Source organism: Melanaphis sacchari, unplaced genomic scaffold (genome assembly GCF_002803265.2).
Source record: "Melanaphis sacchari strain LSU unplaced genomic scaffold, SCAv2.0 Contig8_pilon_pilon, whole genome shotgun sequence".
Classification (NCBI taxonomy): Eukaryota; Metazoa; Arthropoda; class Insecta; order Hemiptera; family Aphididae; genus Melanaphis; species Melanaphis sacchari.
The window spans coordinates 5,737,164-5,763,555 of NW_020271635.1; the positions used below are offsets into that span (position 1 = coordinate 5,737,164).

At 24.5% G+C, this 26,392-nt stretch overlaps 1 protein-coding gene across 1 annotated transcript in view; it reads right to left on the reverse strand.

Annotated features, from left to right (window-relative positions):
* The window catches only part of LOC112602705 (5-hydroxytryptamine receptor 2B), a 64,374-nt gene that overhangs the window by 20,508 nt on the left and 17,474 nt on the right, over nucleotides 1–26,392 (reverse strand). Inside the window, 3 exon segments of the mRNA XM_025350920.1 lie at nucleotides 5,849–5,988; nucleotides 13,143–13,282; nucleotides 18,572–18,799. Coding sequence (XP_025206705.1) covers nucleotides 5,849–5,988; nucleotides 13,143–13,282; nucleotides 18,572–18,799 — 508 coding nt within the window.

A 26,392-nucleotide genomic window follows, 5' to 3' on the forward strand; every position in this document is an offset into this window, starting at 1 on the left:
AATTATAATTTAAAAAAAAAATTTAATTTTTTTAAAAACATTTTTAATTTTTATTTTCATCGTTATTTGAATGTTAATACACGTTTTTAATTTAATATTCCAAAGTGGGCTATTTTTAGAAGTATTTCGATTCATAAAAAACCAAATTTCGAATAATTTGTTTATTCGTTATAAGTACTTAAAGTATAGATAAGCGGAGTAAAATTATATAGAGATATCTTCTAAAAATATTTGGGTAGGCTATTTTATTTATATAAAGTCTATTTTGCCATAGAATATGTTAAAATAAAAAAAAAATGAATAAAATAAATTTTAAGAATGGCAAACACAAGAGATAAAACTTTGTAACGAAAAAATCTTGTTTTCGCGGAATTATTGGTTATCAGTTACTGAATAAATTTTGTTGTAGTAAGATTTCATTTTATAGCATTTTTTAATTATAAATTTTAGTATCAGACTACACAATTATTTTTAAATATAATGGGGGTTTTTTATTTTAATAAAATTAAATAATAAAGATAAAAAGTTTTGAAGTATATTTAAAATGAAAAAAAATAAATATTTTTACTATAATAAATTAATTACAACTAATAAGGAATTATTTCTAGAAGTAAAAAAAAATATTTATTCATAATTATTATAAATGTACAGATAATTAAAAAAAAAATGTTTACATTTAAAACCACAAGTTTTTTTAAAATTACAAACATAATTATATGATCCATATATCATGCTTATAAATTTCTGACATTTGAAAGATTACGATGAACATTATATAAAGAGATTACATTAAATATGAAGTAAAATAATATTATTCAGTACTTGAACACATTTAGAACCGTTTATGTTCATTGTGTGCAAAAGACAACGCAAACTATTACATGCTGCAAAGTATATCCTTTCGTAACAAATAACAGTGTGAACGGTTGAAAAAATATTAAACTGACTAACTGCCGTCGAACTAACCTAACGGTTGTAAATCGAATAAAAATATCTGAAATGTAAATTTATACTACAATCATAACAGTTAGTGTACTATAGTTATTTTAACCATAGTTTATGTGTTGGCAAAACATATTTTAAAATAATAATTATTTATTTATTTTTTGTTTAAAAAAAAAAAAAAATTTACTTGCACCAGCTTTTTTTTTTGTCTCAGCTGAAGGTCATATAAAAAAAAATATACTTTTTTTTTAAATAATAGAACTGTAGCATGAAATTATAAAATAAATTAAAATATTTATATTTATACAATTATTGATGTTTTCCTAATAAAACTAGATACATGTTAATATGTAACTTCACTAGCTATAAATAAATCAATACAACTTATCGTATGAAATTTCACACTTTATATCATTCTATTATAATATGCCAAAAATATATATTGTTCTAGGTTTAAGCTTGTTATAGAAAAGTATTAACGTTTTAGTAATATTTTGTTTGTATAAATTTAAATCATTACAAAAAAAATACTGATCAAATATTCCTAGATAGAATATTATTGTGATAATTATAACACATTAAAATAACATTTTATGATTGATTATTAATAAAATAAAAGTATGTATAATATGAATGTATCAATAAAATTTAAACTTAGGTTGAACAAACCAACAAACGAAGCCAATGCTACTTCACTTAATTGGTCTAAACTTTAAATAGGTACCTAAACTTCATAAACTGATTGTTCAAGATTCAATTTTAAAATATCAAAATATTTAGCTTTAAAATATTAATTAAATGCATGCTGTTATTTAAAAAAAAACTACTTAAATAATGATAAAAAATAATGTTTATTTCAAAAATTGTAATTTAAAACGAGTAACGACTAATATAATAACTTCAATGTATGTAAAAAATGTGTTTAATAACCATGAATAATCTAGTTGAAATTGGTAGGTTTAATGAGTATAGTGATTCCCTCACTAATTCAGAAAATACAAAATGAAATTGATTCACTATGTTATTATGTTTACTGAAGGCGAATAAATACTCCACAACTAATTACTTCATAATTTAATATTATCGTATTATGTATATGTCAGTGTCTGTATTTATTATGAATTTAATCATTACCTAAGTATAGTAATTATTATTTTACATATGTCTATACTAAATGTTTTGATAAAACATAAACAAACTTCACATCAGTCAAACAGTGATTATTTCCAAAATTAATCAAGCCAATTGAATATTTCAGTCCTTTCCTGAAAGTACCTATATAAAATATAGTTTCGTATATTTCCTAAGTTTGGTTTATTAATGCAGATATTCAAATCTGAGAATTTATTATGAAAAAAAAAATCGTTTTAATTTATTATTAACGCTTAATAGTTGATTAATAAATAATTTATTTGGTTTATGAAAAAATAATATAATTTATAAAAATACGCCTAAGACTATATGTCTATATATATATGCATTTATTTATAACTATAAATACTATAAACTATTGTAATAATTTTTTATATTAATAATAATTATATAAAAACAGAGGTCACTCATAAAAACTACAACGAGTGCATACTATTGTTATATAATGCGGTTTCTTAGTGAAAAAAATTTATTAAAAGCGCTATGAATAAAACCACATCGGCCTTTATTGCCACTACTCCTATATTAACTACTGATCGTGAAATCTAACAGTCTGTAAGTTTTTCTGACGCAAAAAAGTTTTTCTTGGAACTCAGTTTTTATTATAAATTGCATGTAGCTCGTTAAGAGACCAATTTAGCTAGTACTGTAAAACAGTTACTAAATCGAAATCTTAAAACATGTGTATATTTTTCATCCATTGTGACTAATGAGATGGTCAATGAAAGATAAGTGCAAATAAATAAATTAGTTAATTATTTTGACGTTAAATATTAACTACCTCAAAAAATTTTAATTTTTTTCCAAAATATTAATTTGAAATTATTTCGAAACAAATATTTTGATAAAAAAAATCTTGTATTTTAAACAGTATTAGTTTTATAAATACTCAATTATTTAAATCACACATTTAATATTTATGTTTTACAAAATATTTATTGCTGTCGCACCTCAAAAAATATTTTTACATGTAACCTTAATTAAACATAGTACGTTTTTAATTGCTAGCTCTAAAATCAAAATATTTTATCGAAATAATTGATAAACGTTTTAATTTGTACACTATACTCTGGTCATCTAAACTTTTAATATGTTGATAGTCATCAGTAATAACTAAAGATAGGATTTCAATGCATTAGCATATTGACTTTCCTTTATAGTTCAAATGCATGGGTTGTCAATTATGTTCACGATTCGGCTCACATTGTATTGAATAAAACTATTTATTTGCATATTTTTGCATACTTAGAATTTGTTGAACATTTATTTGAAACTACTATAAAATAGTACTTATCTAAAAAATATCTGTCGTTATTGTTTTATATTATGTCTTAAAATAATTATTTATTTACTGACATGATCAGTTATATCGAGTAAGTCTTGTCTTAATAAGTGAGTTCACTTAATTTTTGTAAACGATTTCAAAGTGAAGGAGCTAAATTATGATCTTTTGTTCATGGTTTTTTACAGGTGATTTAAAAATTAATCGTAATGTAGAGGACCACATTTAAGCAAACATGTATGGGACTGTATGCCTGAACAGTAATCGAGATAAAATAAATGGTCGTGTATTCTTCTTAGTGTTTTTTTTTTTTTTTAATTGAAAATAATTCTAAGTCCAAATAAGCAAATCCTATATAATATTGACTATTGTTGAGGTACTTGTAAATCATGTTAGCTAAAGTCCTATCTCAGGTTCTCCTATATACATCTTTGCCAACTATTCTTGGTAATATCCCTTCTGCAGATCAAGATATACGCACCATCATGTTCTTATAGTTCACGCCTCCTCATGCGTACGTGCGATGATCTTATTAGGTATCTTATGGGTTATGGCATTCGGATTACGTACCCTCCACACCCAAAATCCTTTAGATAGTACCATATGCACCTGTATATATCTAAAAACTACCGCGTAGTTTCTTGTACCTAACGCGTCGTGTCACTTCTAAAGCACAAAGAGTTATATTATAAAGTTATAATTACAACCTAAATAAGTTTTAGTTCATGTCTGATAACCATATCAAGTTATATCAAATATATTTCGTAATTATGTTTGATATTGTTGTACTCTACTCTTTTGTCATATACTGGAATATGTTGTTTACGTGGTAGTATTCTGTTACATTTTTAAAACATATTAAAGGACGAAACAGTAAAATACTTAAAAAAGGTACTCAAGTGTTATTTACGATTATTTTTTGTACAAAGACTATCAAATGTTTGATAGAATTTAAAATATATTTTTTTATTATATATGAATCCTATCCTTAGTTATGATGTTGGTCATTAAAAATTAAATTCTTGTGTTTCAAAATTCAAAATTATATTTTTTTTCAAATAATATTTTCTGATATGAAATCCAATTATAATTTTTTAAACGTTAATAATTGTTTGTATAATTATTGTTAATTGTTGAAAGAACCATTTGGTATCTCTACATTTTTGTTGTTGTATTATAAAAATATGATCTATCTTTGATTAGGTACTATATATAACTTATGTGTACATTAATTGTTTTACATGATATATAATTGAAAATATTTTCTCATATGTGTTTTTATTAAACACAAGCTATATAATACAATAAAAATAATAATGCTATATAATAAAATAAAAATAATAATAATAAAGATAAAAAGTTCTCGTCTTTCTATAATGACAAAAATATAAAAATCATTGATTAAGTACCATTCAACCATTTTAAACAGATGCGAGACACGGAAAAGTGTTGTAAACAAAACTCGTGATTAATAAAACAACAATTAAAGTGATGTGTACAATGTACATAAATATTACCTAACCTACTCTCCACTTCATGATACACTTGCAAACGTGATGGACAATATAATATAAATTTAAATTTCTTAGCGACACGATATATATTATTGTAATCACTTGTGTATAATATTAAAACATCGGTTTTGTGGATTATATAAATCGGTGGTATTAAATGCACTGCCTTGTTATTTGAGACAAAAAAATTAATGAAAAATAGCCAGACCTCAGCAACCCCTTAACAAAATAGTAGGTAATGGTTTTATTTTTCTAATTAAGTGCGGTTTATGGTCTTTGAAAATAATATTAAAACAGCTTAACGCGATAACGGTGAGAAATTTATTCTCTGATAAACGGTGGTCTTTTGTAACATAATCTCTGAGATGATATTCTGACGGGAGACATATGACTGGCCACCAATCAACTGATGTTGGGCTCGGCTATTTTAGTGAAAGTTTAGTGCTGTAGTAACCCCGGACAAGGACCTATATATATATATATATATATATATATGCCATTGACAATGGGTGAAACTTTTATCACAAATCAGTAATTTCTCTAAAAATCGATGTTTTTGAAACAAATTAAAACGAATAGGAATGTATTATAGTGGTAGATACAATGTTTATCTTTTTATATTATTAAAGTAAAATAAAAATAATTTGTTTTCAAAACTGTCGTATTATAAATTTCTAATGACTAAAAATCATTAAAAATAAAAAGAATTCGTTACGGAAAACGCAGAGTAGACAAGCACTTAAAACGGAAATTATAAATATGTTTCGCGATAAAATAATCACCTATTAAGATACAACCAGTACCTATATGAAAACATAATATATACATTATACGTGTCTCGCTGTCCGTTTCAAATGTCTGTGCGTATTAATAATCATAGTGCACAACTAAAACTACAAACAAGCTATTTCGTGTTTTAAGTAGAAAATTGCACTCCGCCCAAGCATGCACTTACCCGGTAACGTTGTTCTGGTTTTTGTTGGCCGAAAACCTGCCGCCCAAACGTCTGAACAGATGCGGTTCCGCTGATGACCCGTTCCTCCGGCCGTCTACGAAACTGTCATCCAACAGAAATCTGGCTTTTTTCCGCAGCAACTGAAAGCAAAACATAAAACATCATGTTCCACGCATCCTTATAGCGAATTGTAAGTCTTGTGAATTGCTCAACATAGCCGTTGAAATACGATTCGATGAGCTTCTATTTTCAAGGCACTATACGAACCGTTTCTATTGAGTACAATTGATTTTTTCTTTCGGTGTAAAGTACGTCACAACATAACCAATTTTATTTTATTTTTTCGCCGTAATAATATTGAAATGTTAAAACTGTGAGCGACTTCGTTGTAAACAATTCTTAAAATATTCAGACAAGAATTCATATACCGGCTTCTCTGGATATCCGTGTCCCCGGGACCCCGTACAGAGTTTTCATGAAAAATATATAAAGGAGATTGTTTGCACTCCATTTGTTCCATTTTTTATAAAAACCTGTCATTTTCAACTGAAAGCCATACAAAGTTATAAATATCTTAAGTTAGTTATTGAGGGCTTAAAATCCAAGTTATATTTTTTATACTGATTTGTAAAAGAAATTCAGTGGTCTAAACTTTTCAGCGTAAACATGAAATAAGAGTACAAATGGGTGAACCTAGTTTTATCATGATAACTTAATGTGGAGGTGACGGAAAAATAGAGTTCTGTTTTGGACCATTAAAACACGTAATTGGGGTCCATCTATTGCACAGGCTCAGATTGTTTTTGTCAAAATAGAAGTTGATCATTAGTGTGTGTACCACCCAACGAAAAATAGCAACACTTGTAATTTTCAATGGCATATCAAGGTACTCAAAACCATCTTTATGACCATAAGATTACTGTATGTCTAACAGATATTTAATTATTTCTAGCTATTCGGTTTTATACACGAAAATATGTTGAAATTTATAAGTAAGTATTATCGGAGTATTCGATCAGAGTAAAATTTTAATATTAGTAAATTTTTTTCGATAACTAAACATTCACATAAAATAGTCAATTTTATTTTTCACCAGTAAATAATAATAAAATATGTTCTTGTTTAAAATATGCTCCAACAAAACTTTAAATTTTTAAAATTGTATAATAGCAAGTACCAAAATTATTTAGGCGTAGTCTTAAGTTTTTTCGATACGAATATATGAAGGAGAGAGGAATTATATAGTGATTTTAACGTCTTTTATTGTCATCAACTCCGTGGTGAACTTTGAAAAATATAAATATATGACACGACCGCGAACAATTCATTGAATCAGAAGCACTTTGCCGACAAACCTCACATATTTCTAGTTCCAATAAACATTATATTATAACATCCATCAAACATATAGGTGTATTCATCTGAATAGAGGGAACGTTTTCATAAATTACAAAGTATCAGTATGAAAATAAAAAATAAAACCAACGAAAAATTATTTTGCCGACCTAGTTGCTGCACGAAATGAATAGAAAAAAAAAGTATTATATAGGTTTTAATAAATTATTTATTGTTCAACTTTTTTTTTTTTTACAACACGTTATTGAATGATTACATTATATATTATCATGTACTATTTATGATCAAGGCAAAATTATACATATTTTTTTTACCTTTAAAAAATAAAAAACAATGAAATAATTTTAGTTATGTTGAAAACGTCTTTACCTACAAATTTATTGATAAAATCAACAATTAAATATAAATGCAAAAATTATTAACATTTTTTATATTCTTAATAATTCAAAGTATAAATAACCGCTTATTTTTGATAAATTTTGCTATTAATTTTGCACTAAGTATTTTTTATTCAATGAAATTTAAGGAAAAATTTAGGGCACTATTTTTCATAATTTTTCTTATTCATTAAACAAAAAGTACTAGGGATTTATAACTTTTGTTTTTTAAAACATATACAAAATACGATTTACTAACGAAAACTGTAGATATGTTAAAATTTGAAGCAAATTGTTAACATCAAAAAGGTTGTTAGACGAATTTTATTTTAAAAATAGCACTAATCTCTCAGCGTAAAACAAATACACCTCTCTTGCTCCATTAAGAATCTAAAATATATTTAAATTGTAAACTTGTTAATACAGAAGAAACCGCTTATCAGGAACACTTTTGTACTAAAAAATGAAATGTATCAACTAACTGATTGTTCCTAGTAAGCGATTGATTTTGTTTACTATGGAAAAAAAATGAAAATTATAAAAAAATATGTCTACTATGAAAAAAAAATATATGTTAGTAAAATATGTATACCTATTCTATTGATGTCTGTTTTTTGTGTTGAGTAACTTAATGATCATGCTTTCATAAGAATAATTTTTATCAAAGCCTTTTTCATCAGCTCAATCTAGAACTTTTTCTTTTCTGTCTTTTCTGACTACTACTTTTATTTTTCAATGTTGGATGTTCAATCTTCAAACGATTTTTAAAATCCTATTCAATGTGAAATGAGAAACATTTAATCAAGCTTCGGTATCACGTAAACTAATTTTTAGAATCATATCATATGACTTTAACAAGTCTTATTTCTATTTCAAACTTAAATCTCAACGTTTGGATATTTTTAGAATTTAAAAAAAAACGAGGCATTAACCACCTTTATGTAAACACGCCGTAGCTGAGTTAAACAATACCAGTAAAAAGCATAGAAGTTACTGTACTTATGATAATTAATAGTAAAAATAAACGAAGTAAATTGGACAAGTATAATTCAGTATCAATACATCGGATACAGTTATGTTAATGTTGTATAAGATAAGATAATTTAGTACTATAATAGTTAAGTAGATATTTTATTTCAATATTTCAATTGCATTGTGTGTATTATCTGTATTCCTAATAAGTGGTTTCTATTATATTTCAAAAACTCTTGAATACAATTGAATACAATAATAATAGTGATAATGTCTATATTCAAAGACATATTACAACTTCTGCAATTTTAAATTCTTGGATCAGAATATTTTGTTTTTAAAATAACGTTTAAGTGTTTAATCTAAATGAAGCCTGAGATGAAAAAATAATAACAGAACCGTATTTAAATTAAAAAAGCAAAGATGAAATTCAATTATAAATTTTTTAAGATGTATTTGTCTGTTTACAAAACAGGTGATACATAACGTGTAAATTTAAATACATTTTTATAAAGCAATTATACTTATTTAATGTATAGGTATTCAAATTGGTTTTTAAATAATTCATGATAAATGTGTAAGAATTAATGAAGTTTTTATCTATTTGATCTCTTTTAATATATATATATATATTTCCTCAAACAACATGCTTGTTATCAAGTGGTTAAGACATTTTTGGATTCATATTGACATTTAATGATTACAAATATATATATTTTAAGTTTATTTTTAGACAAAAAAAAAATAAAAAATATTTACTGTTTTGAAATCAGTAGAAAACGGTTAAGTATATTTAAAGATGTAAAGTGTAAAAGGCATATCTTCTTTTTGAAAGAATTAATAAAATATCCCACATTAAGATGATAACAAAGAAAACACTTTACTTATTTTTAAATAATGATTTGTTTACTTATAGTCATTCAATTGTGAACAGTCGTAAATACAGATATAAGTAGATACATAATATACTCAATACTCATGCTCTATTCATATAACACTTTTTTAGGTACTATAGTACGTGCTATATTGATGTTATATTTCATACGTGTTTTGTACATATTAAATCCGAGTTACAACTCACGAACACACTTGGTAATAACGATAAATCAATATATACAAAAAAGTGATGTTATTGTCATACTCGAAATCGAATAATACTCTTTGAATATTTTTTAATTTTTAATATGTAACTCAGAAAAAAAATATTAAAAATAATAGAATAATATTATATATTTTAATATTATCCTTATATATTATCCTATGTTATCATTTTAATTATTATAAAAACATTAGTAATACAGAACGAAATAAAAACAAATTATCATATTTCATTTCTACAGAATTAGATCTATTATAATTTATAATACCTATACATTGAAGTGAAGTAGGCACATAATTATTTGATATAAATATATTTCAAGTTATATTTTTTATGAAAATAAATTAAACGATTTAACTATATATCATCAATTATATAGTAAATAAAAAATAAACTAGCAAAACATTATTTTATGTCATTGATATTATTTTATTTCTAATCTTTTTTTTTTCTTTTTGTGTTTGAAATAGGTAGATATAATATAAAATTATAAATTTAAAGAAAAAAAATTATATTTTAAGTATTCGAAAAAAAAAATCAACAATAAATCTATTATCGATACTCGATAGTGATATTTAATCGATATTGCAATATTGATATTTAAAAATCGATATTATTATAGTTTAATAACGTTGTACACAAATTGATATGGATAGAAACAAATTATCGTAATCCAACACTAAAAATACAATTGTTAAATATCCAATTAGTTCATGTTAGACTAAATAGACGTATTATTATTGTTTCTTTTGCAGTTAATTTTAAATTTATTCCCGACCTTTTCGAGCTCTTTTATTTTTGTGTTTGATTGATTGTATTACGAAATGAAAACAATTGTCATTATAGATATCTGTGGTTAATTGTGAGAGTATTATTAAAATTTTAAATTTAATATGGGTATTTAAACATTATTGCATACTTTATTTATGCTGATTAGGAATACCTGCAGTGATCAATAATCACATGGCAATACAAGTTATATAGAAAAAATAGACTTTTATCGTTTTATTTTGTAAATACATTTATTATTATACTATATAGTGTTTTTATTCCTATTACAAATTTTTAAAAAGCGTTTTGTATGATTAATGAGTAATTAGAATATTTCACTTGTTTGGTTTGAAAGGCTTAACGATCATGCGCCTTCTAAAATATATAAATTTATAATTTAGACAACATTGAATGCTGTACCTCCTACGCAGGTTTAAACAACGAATGCTCAAAATGTATTAAATTAACGGTCTTAAATAATAAATAATATTCAAGAACGGTTTTCTTTTCTTTTTTTCTTTTTTTAATATTTTTATTATTCTCAAATAATAAAACATTTTAAATATTGTGTTTTATTTTATACCTAATTAATATACCTATACTTATGTTTCAGTTGGGGTTATTTGTATATAATGCTTGTATGAATAATAAAAATATATTTATTGTTAATCGTGTATAATTATAACTTTATTTTTCAACTATAATTGCATTTTTTATGATTATATTTAAAGAATAATAATTACTCGATTCACTAATCCTCTTATGGTTCTTTTTCTCGGTAAATTAGCTGCTATTTCCAAAATTCCAAAATAAAACCTACTGGCAATAAATATTTTCTTTTATAGAAATTTGAATAGCAATTGACTAACTTACTTATTAGCAAAACCGTCTTCGTTTTCCTCTAAAAATATGAAAAACCTAATAACGAAGGTGGTCAAAAATAGATTCCCCACTGATATCACCTAAATAATCAACTATTGTTAAATACATTTATATTAAACTGTGTAGTTGTTTAATTACAATAATAATTTTATAATTTAATCATTGTTTAAAAAATAAGAAGAAAAATCTATTTAAATTGATATCAAAAAATAATTTTTAAATAACAACCCGTATTTTACATTTTATTACCTAGAGTTTATGTTTCTATTGTTTATTATTCCATATATAATTTAACTTCTCCATCTCATTTAATGTATTTTGTATTGTTTGTAATTTTCAGTACCTAAATAATAATGCCAATCACCTATATATACCATCACATACGAGTATAATATTTTATTCGTGTTATTTTGATGATTTTGTAGAATACCTATTTACTAAACAAATAACGCAACAATAAGCGTGTTTTAGCCATTCAAAACTAAGAACAAGGTACATAGACTAATGTACCGTGCACTTTATAGATATGGGCACTAAAAGTGTATAGACCGAAATTTGAAGTATATCAAAATTGTATAACAATTTATTGAACAGTTTGTATATTTATAACTATTTTTTTTTAAATATTGTTTGATAACTTTTGGTATACACTCACTAATTTAAATTAAATTTATTACATCATCATGAATAATAATGCTTTATGGATTGAAAGTTTTAAACAACTATTGTAACGATTAAATTTAAATGACAAGTTCTTGTACTATAGGTATACTATATAAAAACTGTTTTTGTCATTATTTCATTTTACGATTGTATTGAATGATATTATTGTGTAATAAAAAAAAAAATAATAATAATAACAAATAAAGAAAAATATTTTAAAAATACATCGAATCGAATTTAAAACAATAATATTTTAACATTCGAATTCATGTAAAACTTTTTTTCTAAATTTAAGAAATTATCAGAAAAATATAATATTGAATAATTTGTTATTTTTCAAACTAAGAATTTAGAGTTCGAACGTAAGTAAACATACTTATATTAAAATTTATTTTAATTTTAAGTAAAGCATATACTATCATAATATGTACATTGTACATCACAATTTTAATAGTAACAAATAATTTATTATAAACATTTTAATTATTTAAATTATTTTGTTTTTGAATGATTTATTATTTAAAAACTGAATACTAACTAAATTACTTAAATGTAAAAATATGTTATCAGACTTTTTGCATTTAATTACTTCTTATGCATGATATTATATTTTAATATTTTATGGATTTCGTGAAGTTACTATAAATAATATAAATGTGTATTAAAAAGTTGGACTAAGTAATCTGCAGATCAGCCCATCACCATTTATTGTGCACTTAACAACTATTTTTCCAATTGATTGACATATACACTTTTTGATATAATAAATCTTTCAAATTCAAAAACTATTTTATTTTAAACAAAAGTCTAATGAATACAAACTTTTCTAATTTTATATACATATACAAACAAGTTTATACAAATATAACATTTATTCAGCAACATTACGGACAATTTGAGATACGTAATGAAATATATTAAAGTGAAACTCTCCGGCTTCCTTCAAACATTCATTTATCATTTTGTTTTTTTAATAATTTCCGTACAGAAAAAAAATAACGAAATGGTTTTTGTTAGTATAGTATTTGACCATGCAATTTAAAAAGTTCACGCAACTTTCATATATACGACGACCGTTTTCAATACGAAATATATTTACAAAAACATATTATAAATATAATATTATATTTTATCAAACCAAAAACCTCCAATTAATAAACTTCACAAAACTCACCTGAACAGTAAGGGCATACGTAACTACCATAATGATCATCGGTATGTAAAACGCGACCAGCGAACCAAAAACGAAAAAAGCTCGGTTGTTGATTACACAAACCCCTGGATCCGGCATAATGTTCTTAGGATTGTACAGACCTGTAAAATATAATACAAAATACAATATTCAAATTACGTTTGTATGTAAGTCAAGAACTTTTAATCCTTTTTTTTTTTAAATACGAACTTTAAATATACCACAATATTCAGTGTTTGAATAATAATATTTTGACAACGGTATAGTCACAAGTTATATTTAAACGTTGCACTTGTCGATTGATTTTAATGATTTTACAGTTTTTATTAGAAGTATTGTATTACTCATTGAGTGAAAAGATTTAAACATTATTTAATATGTATTGCTTAATTATATTATCAATAATAATAATTATCAAATGTGTAATTATAAATTATGTCTGTAGTTAATTTTTTGTTTAGATCTCAAAAATAATGAAAAAACACGTCTAAAGATAAAGCGGATCATCGAATATTTGGGTTCGATATAATTAATAAATAATATGTGTAGCTTAAATAATACTAAAGTGATGTACAAATGTACATTTAAGCATTTAAAAAAAAAAAAAAAATAAGAACAATTTTAAAATTAGCTAAATATGCTTATAATAATAAATTATAATAAATTTATAGTTTCTGAAGAGAAGCTAAAAAATAATTAAAATACTGACACCTAAAATAAGTCTTATAATAATAAAATACAATGTTTCAATGCAAAATGGATATGTATAATCCCTAAAAAAAATTATATAAACTTTTGAATAAAATAAAATGAACTTATTATTTTGAAACGGCAGTTTGTTTAATATTCATGTTATTGTTGTTATTGTTTTAAACAAATATTTTTTATGTTTGATGAAAGATTTGTGCTAATAGTTTTTACGTTATTTGCGATGCGGGTAAGGATATAAAGCGAGGAATGGTAAAAAGGGGCAGAATTTGGGTCACTTGAATGTTTTGTTTCTACAATTTCCTCGAATGAATTGTTTTCGTATTTTGATGAGCTATTTTAATATAAGAACTTTTTATGTTGGTGTAGAGGAAACAATACTATCATAATTTTGAAAACATCAAAGAATATTATGTATAAAAGACTTAATTTAATTAAAATAATAGTCTCATTCATTAATATTAATTCGTCAATATTATCATAAATAATATGATCTAATAATAATTTCCCATTAAAGCAATTAACTATTTTTCAAATATTTGAACAATGTGTTGTATATTTTTTTATGTTAAACACAAGAAATAATAATAGCTTAAAGTTTAAAAATATTCAGAACAGAATGCAATGAAGTATAACTTCTGGCTAAACTTGTTGATTTTTTGCATTGTGACTCACTCAATAAAGTGTATAACAATATAAACCACTGTTCGTATATTCGTATCCAATCGATTGATGGTCACCCCTTTTTCTTTTCAATCCTGGATCCATACTCGTCACAGATTTCCACTTGCTCGTTCTAGCTCACGCTGATACATTATTTCCGAAGAAAAAATAACACATCTAGTCGAACACCCCTCGAGGCCTAAAAGCAACAACTTGTTGTTAACTCACGTCTCACACGGACGCACGGCTGCGAGACGGATTCGATGTGATGAAATTATTTTATTTTATTTCCCTCTCTCTCCTTCCACCGCCAACAAAGCATTGTCATACTTCAACCACATACGAACCGAGAAAATATGACGACATAAATCCAATAAACGGCTGCTAGTGGTTGCTGGTGGTTATATTGAACGGTATGGGTGATGTGGATGGTGTTAAACCCGTGATCAAAGGTTGTACTCATAGTTATCTATAGTTATAATGGTATTACAGTTGTTAATAATTTACGCGCTTGTTACACGCTTGAGGAAACAGAATAGATATTGGACATTTTTAACGGCAATGTAAATTGTAAAAACGTGAAAACGACACGAACGGCGTAATTTTATAACAGTTTGGTTCTATATGTTATTACATCGAACGAACGGAAACATCGTCGTCCTCCATAATGTTATTATGACATCGCGACGTGTTATAATATCGCACGATTACGCAGATTGTGTGTACCAGAGAAGAAGAACGCTTTTCCGTGCAGTTATCGAGTCCGCCGCTGTCGCTACACATTTGACTAACCCACCCCTATATATTATACCCGTAGAGTACGTCCATCTCCCAACCACCGCCATCCCCGTAAGAGGTCGACGCACGTTCATAATTTATTATTCAAGGCGGACCGTGAGAAAAAGACAGGTGCTCGTTTGTTGTCTTTATAACCAGCTCGCCTGGTGTACGCGTAGGTATATTATGCTATATACCTACCTACTGTTGGACTATATAAGTGTAATGCACGTCGAGAAAAGGCGAGTGAATGAGTGAATGAGCAAAAAGGAGAGGAGAGCTAAAAAGGACTACGCGAATGTGTGCTGTATTTATGTGGGCGAGTGTACGTGGCGTGGAAATATTATTACGGTGGTGGGCTCGATACGGAGCTGTGGCGAGGAAAGTCTTACCGGTACGGTACGTCATCCTATACGCGAGAGCCTTGAAAAAATTCGTAGGGTCATATATATTTTTTTCCTGATAAGACGGATGAACCCGCGAGAACTGGCTGGGACCCGGTGATATACCTCCAACCATTAAATTCGAGCGTTATTTGTTTTTATTCACGTAACACCTCGATGCCACTCGTTAGGTCTAATCGTCTATCCAGTTAATTAACCACATAACACTCATAACATATTTTTATAGCTATTTCTATAATAGTGCTCAGTGTGTCATACTCGTGACGACAATCCTTCCGACCACTCGATGATCGTTTATTTCTAACCGATTTTTACCGTTTGTGTAATTATTATCGAACAAACATATGTACGTTTTTTTTTTTTCGTGTACCTTAATTTAAAATTAATATGATTTGTTTTGATTCTTTTACTTTTGGCAATATTTAGCACAGTGATATTAAAATTTTACAAAGTTATGATTAAAACGATACGATGATGTATGTAATATAATATTTAATATGAAATTGATAGTTTATCATATTTTATTTACGTTTAGTTACTTTTATCATTTTTTTTTCTTTTTTAAGGTAAATAAATATAACAATATTATAATTTAGTTTTTTACTCTTTAAATGATAATAAGCAATTCATTAAATATTCAATAAAATAGTTATGATTATCAATGTTTTCAGAATCACATAAAATAGGTTTTAAAATTTAAACTAAACCGTAATATAAATTTTAAAAAAAATGTATGTTATACATTTTAAAACCGACATAAGCCATTGAAACAAATGGTTATTAAAATAAAAAATAAAATACAATTTAAAAAAAAAGTAAAATTGTTTGTAATATACTATAGGTCTATTTATTATCTATTTATTTAAATATTTTGTATTTTAAACCTCAATTTCCGTAAACCATATAATAATAACAAGCTTTCTTCCTAAAATTAAATTGTTATATAAAAATATACTTTGTAAAAACTAAGGCTTTACCTTAAAATTAAATTAAATAATACATTTTTATTGTATACCTAAGCGTGTTGGATATAATTTCGTTAAAAAAAATAACTAAGAAGATTTTGATAAAAATATAAAATTATTTATGTCATTTTATAAGCTTTAACTTAATCAAACAAAAATCAGTAGAGCTTTTAAAGTTAAACGCAAATAATTTGTTAAAACTATAATTTAGTCAAGTGAGTGTGTGTATACTCTACGTATTTATAATGTTTAGGAAAGGTGAATAAAATATTACATATTAATTTGTTATACTCTAGACTGTATTTTATTATGCATAGTTTGTTTAACGTAATTATAAAATAGATGGAAGAGATCTGAAAATAACTGATGTGTATATATTAAAAGATCATACTTGGAATACTCGAGCTATTAATTGAATTATGTAATAGTGTAAACAAAAACGAGACGCTATTGAATGAACATCCAAACAGTCAAGTCTCAAGTCAGTTAAAATGTTCTTAAGTAAGTACATAATATTGAGTAAGTGAATGCATATTTTACCTAATAGTAAGTCTAAATTAACTCAAAATTGAAAATAATTCTTTCACTAGTAATTAAAATATTTTAACACCAGGTTATAGATGACATTACTTAAATTCAATTTATAATTATTTCAGTTGATTATGTGGTATTAAAAATTTAAAAGTTATTTACATTATTGAATTATTCAATAATTAATTATATTCAAGAACCAAAATTAACTTGAATGTTATGAAAAATTGGTATTTTTTCTTACCAATTAACATAAGTTATTTGACTACTATTTATCAGTACTATTTACAGTATAATTATTAAGTTCATCATTTAAATCATATTAGGTGTACAAAATTTCACTGAAATTGGTCAAATAAGCATTTAAAATGTTTAAAATATAAAAATATACATGGAATATATAATTAGGTGTTTGGAATTCTCGGTTCTTAAATTAAATTTGAAATGTTTAACATAAACAAGTACACAGCTATTTTTGTCTATATATTCTATAATATTTAATATTAATAAAATTCCTAACATCGGTTAAAAGATAAAAAAATAGCTTTATAATTTCATCAGAAAATTTTTCATATCAATTAGCATTTATAGAATACTTAATAAAATAATTCAATAGAAAAATTTCTAAAATGCAGAGAAAACAGAATTTTAACAATGTTTGTTTTAAATAAAAAAGTAAACCAATCAGTAAAAAGGCTTACATATGATATTACAATATAATTTTGTTATTTTTACCTTTTAAGTTAAAATCAACAAGGATAAATTGTTATTTTATATGTATAAATAAATGAACAAAACCTTTTATAATCAAACTTAATTTTTATATTTAATTTAAAGAGAGTGCATGTTATCAGTGAAAATATAATACGTTAGTGAAAAAACATAGGTTTATGTACCACTGAGCCTATAGAAAAAAAATATAATTATTACTACGCCTTGTTTTAGCTTGAGATTATAGCACGAGCAATATATTTAATTTATTATAAAAAAGTTTTCGATTTAATTGGTGGGATTCTGGAATATAAATATTTTGTAATGTAGCTAGCGTTGACTTAATTTATTTTAATAATATATTTAGAACGATATAGTAAGCGTTAAAACATATGCTTACTACTTATACACAATAAACATGTTTAAAACATAATTATTTAAAACAAGAGGCATTTTGAAAGGCACTTTACAATCAAAACAACCTACAAAGACTAATAGTTGTTTAACTTAAGAATTATTAAAAAAAATGATAATAAATATATTTTATTGCAACGTTCTCATGTATACGGATAAAAATATGGAGAAAAAATACTAAAATAATATTAAATAATTTTTACGAAGTAAGAGGTATTGAAAAAACTAAAGCACTTACCGAGAAGTGTGACTGAAAACGATACCAAAAATGACAAAAACCAGACGATCGCAATTTTGAAACACACCAATTTCATGGTGGAATAATGATGTCTGGTCCTGAGTGGATGTCTTATGCCTAGGTATCTTCCCAGCGATATGCAACACATGTGCATAATGCTAGAGCTGCACGCCAGCACATCGCACGTAACATACACGTTGCACCAAGCTACGCCCAGAGGCCATTTACCTAAAAACACACAGAACGCGCATAAATTACATTATTATTATCGTCATCGTTCAGCCGTGTTTGTCTCCAAAGCTGTAGCTAGTCCACTGCAGCGTACACAAATCGCAGTCATTTGGTATTTATCGAAAAAAAAACTATATGTGTGATCTGTAAGCCTGCAGCTTTTTTTTTAAATATGCACAGACATAATATAGTAATATTAAAATGTTAAAATTTTTTTTGAATGATTGTGATCGGATTTCAAGGAGGGGTATTGACCATTATTTTATTCGATGCGTACGGATCCTTGACTATAATACCCTCACGCTGGATGAACGCCATTGATCTAAATAAATACTTATGCAAGCATGACGATCGGTGATGACGTATGTAGTAAAAGTGTTGAAATCGTAAAATAACTAAATTCAATTGTCTTGTAGAAACCACCCTCAATGTTAAAAATTGGAGTATTTTTATAGCTTCAGAAAGTGACCATAGAAATAAAAATAAAAATAAAAATAATATATTATTGTATAAACAATAATGTATTCATCGCTTGACTTAAAATAAAATAAAAACAAACAAACAAACAAACACATATTTAGCAAGAAAATGCCAGTTTATCGATAATACAATCACTTTGTACATGTAACCGATTCGATATACGTATATATCGTACATTGTGTATGACATTAAATATTAAATTATTCAATAAGTGACTTGTAAGTATTTAAAATCAAATGTAAAATAATGCTTTTTTTTAATTAGTTTCTTGTTGTAAAAGGTTAATTTGAAAATATAAGCATTTTTGATGTTTTATAAAGTTGCGCTTTACTATATTATACAATAAGAACATTCTTGTTTTATGATTTTGTGACATAAATAAATATATTCATAGCCTACACGTTGGATAATAAACTTTGAAAGTTGATAAAATTAAGAAGTGTATTAGATTTTCTTAGAAATAAACATCGACAGTAAAATAACTGTACGGTATTCTCGTGATATGATTGTTAATTTTTTTAAGTTTTTTCATAATAATAAAATAAAAGATTTTTTTTTAAACTAAATCCTAAAGTAATTTTAAAACTTGTTCAAATAAATACAAAATAAGAAGTACAAGAATAGTAATTGTGTACGAAAAAATGAACATAAAATACGTGGATAAACAACATTTATTTAATCGAAAAAGGAGAAGGGGAAGTAGATACTGCTCTACTGTTCATATTATCATGTTATGGATAAATCATTGTATACAAAAGAAATTCTGGGTGAAAACCGTCTGTTAGCCTATATTACTAACTACACCTGTTTTATGATATATATTTTTTTTTATATTTCTATTAAAATAATTTTTTATTATTAATATTACGGCGAGTTGATTTATTTTTTGCCAATAAAATTGCATTTATTATATCATAAATACTATAATTACTATAGTAGACAATAGTTTATATTTATATTATTTTATTTAATGACTGATAAGTTCAGTTTTAGGTTTTTTATTACCATGAGTTGGTTAGCACAACTATAATAACATATTCAATATTGTGTGATACACAAAATAACAAAATGTATACCTAAGTAATTTATAATTTAACAACAAGCAATAATAATTAACAATGGATGTAATAGTTTTTAAAGTCGGAGTAAAATATTCAAAGTAATTAACAAAAAACCGATATTATATATTAGTATTATTATAGATTTTGTATAAAAACCAATTTCCTGTAGAACAGTGTAAATAGGTTCATGTTATATAAACGGGCAATGCATCAATATAATATAAAAAAATTAAAAAATGTAATTCTATAATATATAAAAAATGTAAAGTTAATGTTTAAATTGTTAATTATACATTTGTTAGACTTATAATATTATTTTATCACAACTGTCTTTATGTAAACGTTTCTAATGAAAAGTATATAAAATAAAAATGATAATTCTAAATATGTGTGGTTGAGTTCAAAAAAATATTATTTAATCTTAATAATCATTATCCAACGATCGAAACCAATATAGGTATCTAATACATAACAAATCCAATATCAAATAATCTTTTCAATAATGGTATTGTTATCGTCAGCGTTTACCGTAGACTGAACATAGATATAAATATGGTAATAATAATAATAATAATATGATGGCATATGCGTATTACGATAGTATTATTATGTAAAAGTTTTTGATGGTATGATTTAAAATTTTTCATCCCCACTGTGAGCGCAGACAATTCCATTCGGTTAACGAAGATGGCAACCATTCGAATGATTATAGGATTACACAGAAACTTCACAGATTAATCCCATTATTCATAAAAGTCAATCAATATTGAATAGTTCCGAATATTAAATATAATCATATAGAATACAAAACATTTTCCAGACTGTGCCTTTATGATTTGTATCATATAAACGTACCTTCATAGGTACATGGCAAATAAATATATTTTTGTGTTTTTTGAGAAGATACAAATGTACTATATTTGAGTACCTAATATAATACTTCGCTATAATACTAACATAATATATAATGTTATTATATTATTAATACTATAAATAATATTTTTATACTATATCGTTTTGTTTTTCTTAAATTGAAAATATACATTTTAAAATACTGAAGTTCCGTGAACAAATATTTTTAAAATAATAACAATATACAATAAATCAACAAATGTAAATAAAGACAATTTTGGCTTAGTTACAGCAACACAAATATATGATAACTGTCTATTTTTTTAAGTGGTTTTTCTGAGATGCTTTTTATTGCAATACCTACTATACCTGCCAATAGATTTATCTTTTTACTGTGACCTGAAGTGAACAAAGATTGGCAACTTTTTCAACACTAACTAAACTTGAGATCCAAATATTGGAAACTTATACATAGATACTCTTGAACAATTTAGTACTTTGACAATCATGCGAGGCAACTAAAAAATATGCTTTGTTGTAACTTATAAGTTATTAATTGAATAATAAATAAACGTAATTTGTGCAACTAATTTTAATTATGTAAAATATGTGTTAGAATTTTAAAAATAAATATTTAACTAATGTAATAGTAAAAAAATAAATATTCGATAACCAAGGATTATTTTACTCGCAGGATATTTTGTTGAGATGGTAAAAAAATATACAAAACGTTTAATTGAGATTTAATTTCTTAAGAAAGAAGTGAAACTTTAAGTTCACAATTTTTGTAAATAAAATTTAAAAATAATTTCTGACAATGTCAGTAAACCAGTAATATATTGAGTTAGTATCGCTGAATTTAATTATAAAAACGTTAAGCTTATACAATAGCTATACATAGATAGAAGAGCAACATAAAGAGAAACATCACAATTTTGATTTTCTTAGCAAGTAAAATATTTATAAATAGTTCGTTATTCATATATGCTAAAAATATTATAGAACAACATTTTAGTTTAAGTATATTTTCGTTGCACCATAGTTTTTAAATTTCAGTTTGTTTTTACCTTAAATAGTATAAAATAGTATAGGTAGGTACCTACCATAGTTTGTATCAATTTAAAAATGTGTGTGAAAAAATGTCAACGAAAAAGTTGTTTTTAATTTATAAGTGTCAAGGAAACGAAATGTGTAATTTTAACATTGTAGTGTCAGAAAAACATAGTCTCATTCTTTAGCAGTTCATTGTTATAAGACAAAAGAGATCAACGATTTTGAAACAACTGTTTTCCTAACAAGGGAAAAACCATCATTTTCGGTATATGTATGACCTTACAATACCAAATATTCATCTCTATTGTTATAAAACAAAATGATAATCAAGTATTAAAGATATGTGATGCCCTGAGAAATAAATAAAAAATATATTCAAATGTGCATATTAAAAGTTTAAATATAATTTAAACATAATATAAATATCTTTAAATTATTCTATTGATACAATCAAATATAAATCATTCTTTTGATTTATCTAAAAACAAATCAAATATTTGTGTTGGAAATTAAATAAATATAATTAACTAATAAACAATATTTAATACTTTCTAACAAACTTAAAAACTTGACACATCTTGAATCTTAGTAATTTAAAGTTTAAATTTAATCCATTTTTTATCATTATTAATTAAAAAACTATCATTAAAAATAAAAACGATCGTTTCACAAATCTGAGTAGGTGCATCAAACCATTGTTTTAGTATAATATTATGTTTGTCAATGTTTAAAATAATTAAAAATATGGATCTTGGTAAATGTTTTGGATCAAACAGAATTACTATGCATGTAAGATTTAATTGAATGTAAATCTTGGAACCTTCAAACAAATATCCGTTTTATTTAGAATTCATTAAGATTTAGGAAAATTAATATGACGTATGCAAATTCACAAGTGTATGAGCTCTAGTAATAATAATAATAATAATAATAATAATGATATTTTATAATATTGTCGTTATCTACTACAATTTTTGATTTGTTATAAAAAAAGAAAATCATTGTATTATTATTGAACTTTGAATTTTTATATTTAATAGGTAATATTGTATTTTATGTTTTTTAATAAAATATCTATGGATATTAATATATTATAGGCACTCTTAATATCCATTGCAATTATTAACAGTTAGTATGTAAACATGTATGTACCGTATTTCACTTTAGTAAGGCTTAATGTTAAACAAATATTAACTGCAGTTATATAAAAATAAACAATTAGTAATACTGCAGTTTACATAAATCAATATTACATAAATAGACATTATAATCCTAAGCCATGACATAATTTTTTGAGATGCATACGTTTAGACAATATTGTATTTTTCAAATTCAACCTAAAAAACAAAAAAAAAAAATGAATATGGAGAATAAATTAAACCAAAAAGAAAGTATAAAGTATAAAATAATAAGTACTTATTTATTTATTTATAAAAAACTGTAAAATGTAAATTTTAAAACATTAAAATTTAATAAAAATATAATAATACAAGGAAAATTTTATTTTTTACAGTTGTAGATTTCGGTTGTACCTATTAATTGAATAGGTCGCTGTAAAGTATGTGTTAAATTTTAATTCAATAATAAATCATTCATTGAATACGAAAAACTATTCAAAATGGTGAATGTGTGTCAACGTTTAGATACAAGGATATTTTGTAATTAATATAATAATTTATAATTCATATTTATATTAATGGTGTGGTATATTTAACTAATTTATGAAAAAAACATCGAATAATATATTATATTGTTAAATATTTTAATATCATATTATACGTTTATTAATAAACTGTTTATAGGTTTGTGTTAAATGTTAAAACTGGTGAATATAAACAGAGAATGAACGTAGCAGCTAAATGGCTACTTTGGTACAATTAACCGAACTTACTAGATTTCTAAAACCAAAAAGGTTGAAATGCACCAAGTGTTTATAACTAATTAAGATAATTCTCACTAACAAATCACATTAAAACAAACTGTAGAAAATCTATGTAAATTTAAAATAGTTTAAATGACAAACAGTTTAAAATGATTGAATTAAGGTGTAAGCATAGTATATTAAAAGATCGAATATATTAGAGATCTTTGATAGACGCTGAAAAGATCAGGATAACTTATAAAGTAAATAAATTAAATAATACATTATTATTATTATCTTATCTATAAATAGCGTACCGTAAGATGGTGCGAATGACTGATGTTATAAATAGCTAAAAAATAGATTATATGTTTTGAACAATTAGTTATACACAGAAAATAATACTAAAAGCAATAAAAAAATTACAATTCCTTACGATTACTCTATATTTTTTTTTTTAAATTTTCAACTTACCTAATATTCAAAATCATTACATTTTAAGAATTTTAGTTATTTTAACTATTTATTTTTAATATTTTCAAAATAGGGTTAGAACTTTTAAATAAAAGTTCAATTTTTCTGATTGAGCAAAAACGTTTTAACAACATCTATCGAAAATAAACTAAACAATTCGAGAACGTCAAACGTATGTAAATACCACAAAAATATTTAACAATTTAAAAGTTGATAATTATAATATCATGTCAAGAATATCCTCTCATAAATATTTAGCAAAAACTATTAATTGCTATTTAATTTTGAACTAAAAAAAAAAAAAAAACAAAATAGCTTTTGTCAAAAACTAGTGTTGCACAAATATTTTTATTTTGAAAAGTAGATAACAGATATTTTGTATTTTTGACCTCTTACCCTAAAAAAAGTACCAAATACATCCAATTTTTAGCTAGATATCACACTTAAAGTAAAAGATTGAAAAACTTTTACTATTCTTAAAGGTAACAAAAAACATACACATCATACATACATCGCTCTACTAGGAATCTAAAATGAAAAATAAATTAAATGTTTAAATATTCATTCTATAAAGGGTCTTAACAACATTTTCTACAATAGAGTGTTTAAAATATTAAATTTTCCATTTTGAAACGAGAAAAAAATAAAAGGAAAAGAATCACTTCTTATCTAATTTATGGCGTGTATGATACCTTCAATAGTTAATAAAATGCAATTAAAATACAATTTTATCAATATGAATAACCATTAACTACAAGCACTCTTTGGAAATTTGAAGAAATCTACATTTAAAAAAATGGTATTTAAAATAATGTTTTTGAATTATAGGTACATTTTTGTAACAGCTTCAAAATAAATAATCTAAGGTAATTTAATATATCTACGCACATTCAATCACAACAATTTTGATAGCAGATGCTCGGAGTGCTCACTATGTAATAAACTACAAATAATATTTACAATTTATTATTTTACTCTTTAGTAATTTTGAAATCTCATTCCATTTGTAACAAAATATGTATTCCATAAACAGCTCGCATTTATATCAGTGGCGCTATTCAATAGATACATTTTCATTTTAGGAGATTAATTTTGTTAGTGAATAACTAAACGATAATCCATGTTTCTAAAATTCGATAATCTTATATACTGCATAGTGTCTTTTCAATCTAATCATTAGCACGTACATTATCAGAGTTGAGAATTTATACTAATGCCTAATCTGTTTTAATATTTATAAAAATAGAGTATAGTTTCAGTTCAGTGAATTTGATAAATCGTTGATACTATATTTTCATTGCTAGAATAAATAAACAAAGTTTATAAATCATCGAAAACTAAAATTTCAATTAGGTAATAAATATGTTTTTAGAAAAATTTAAAATATATTATATTCAATCCAATAATTAATTAATAAACAATAACATAATATGTTGTTAAAAATTTAGCCAAACTAAAATTTTATTTTATTTATTTTTATAGATACATCAGAACTTAAAAATAAATACAAAATAAAATGAGAAATTAGTGTTAGAAAATTATGTGACATATTATAATATTGATTGCTAATAATAACTTTGTACAATGTTGAAATTTTGATACAAATTTATTTATTTATACTTTGTGCATACATTTATAATAATTACCTATTGAAATATTATGAACCATAAATTAATTAGAATGAATATGTTTCCATAGACCGTTAAAAAAATATGTTGAACGTATCAAACAAGAATAACAATTTCTTGGAAAGGATCTCAAATTTTAAACTTAATTGTAAAATAAAATACAGGTATAATACAATTATTA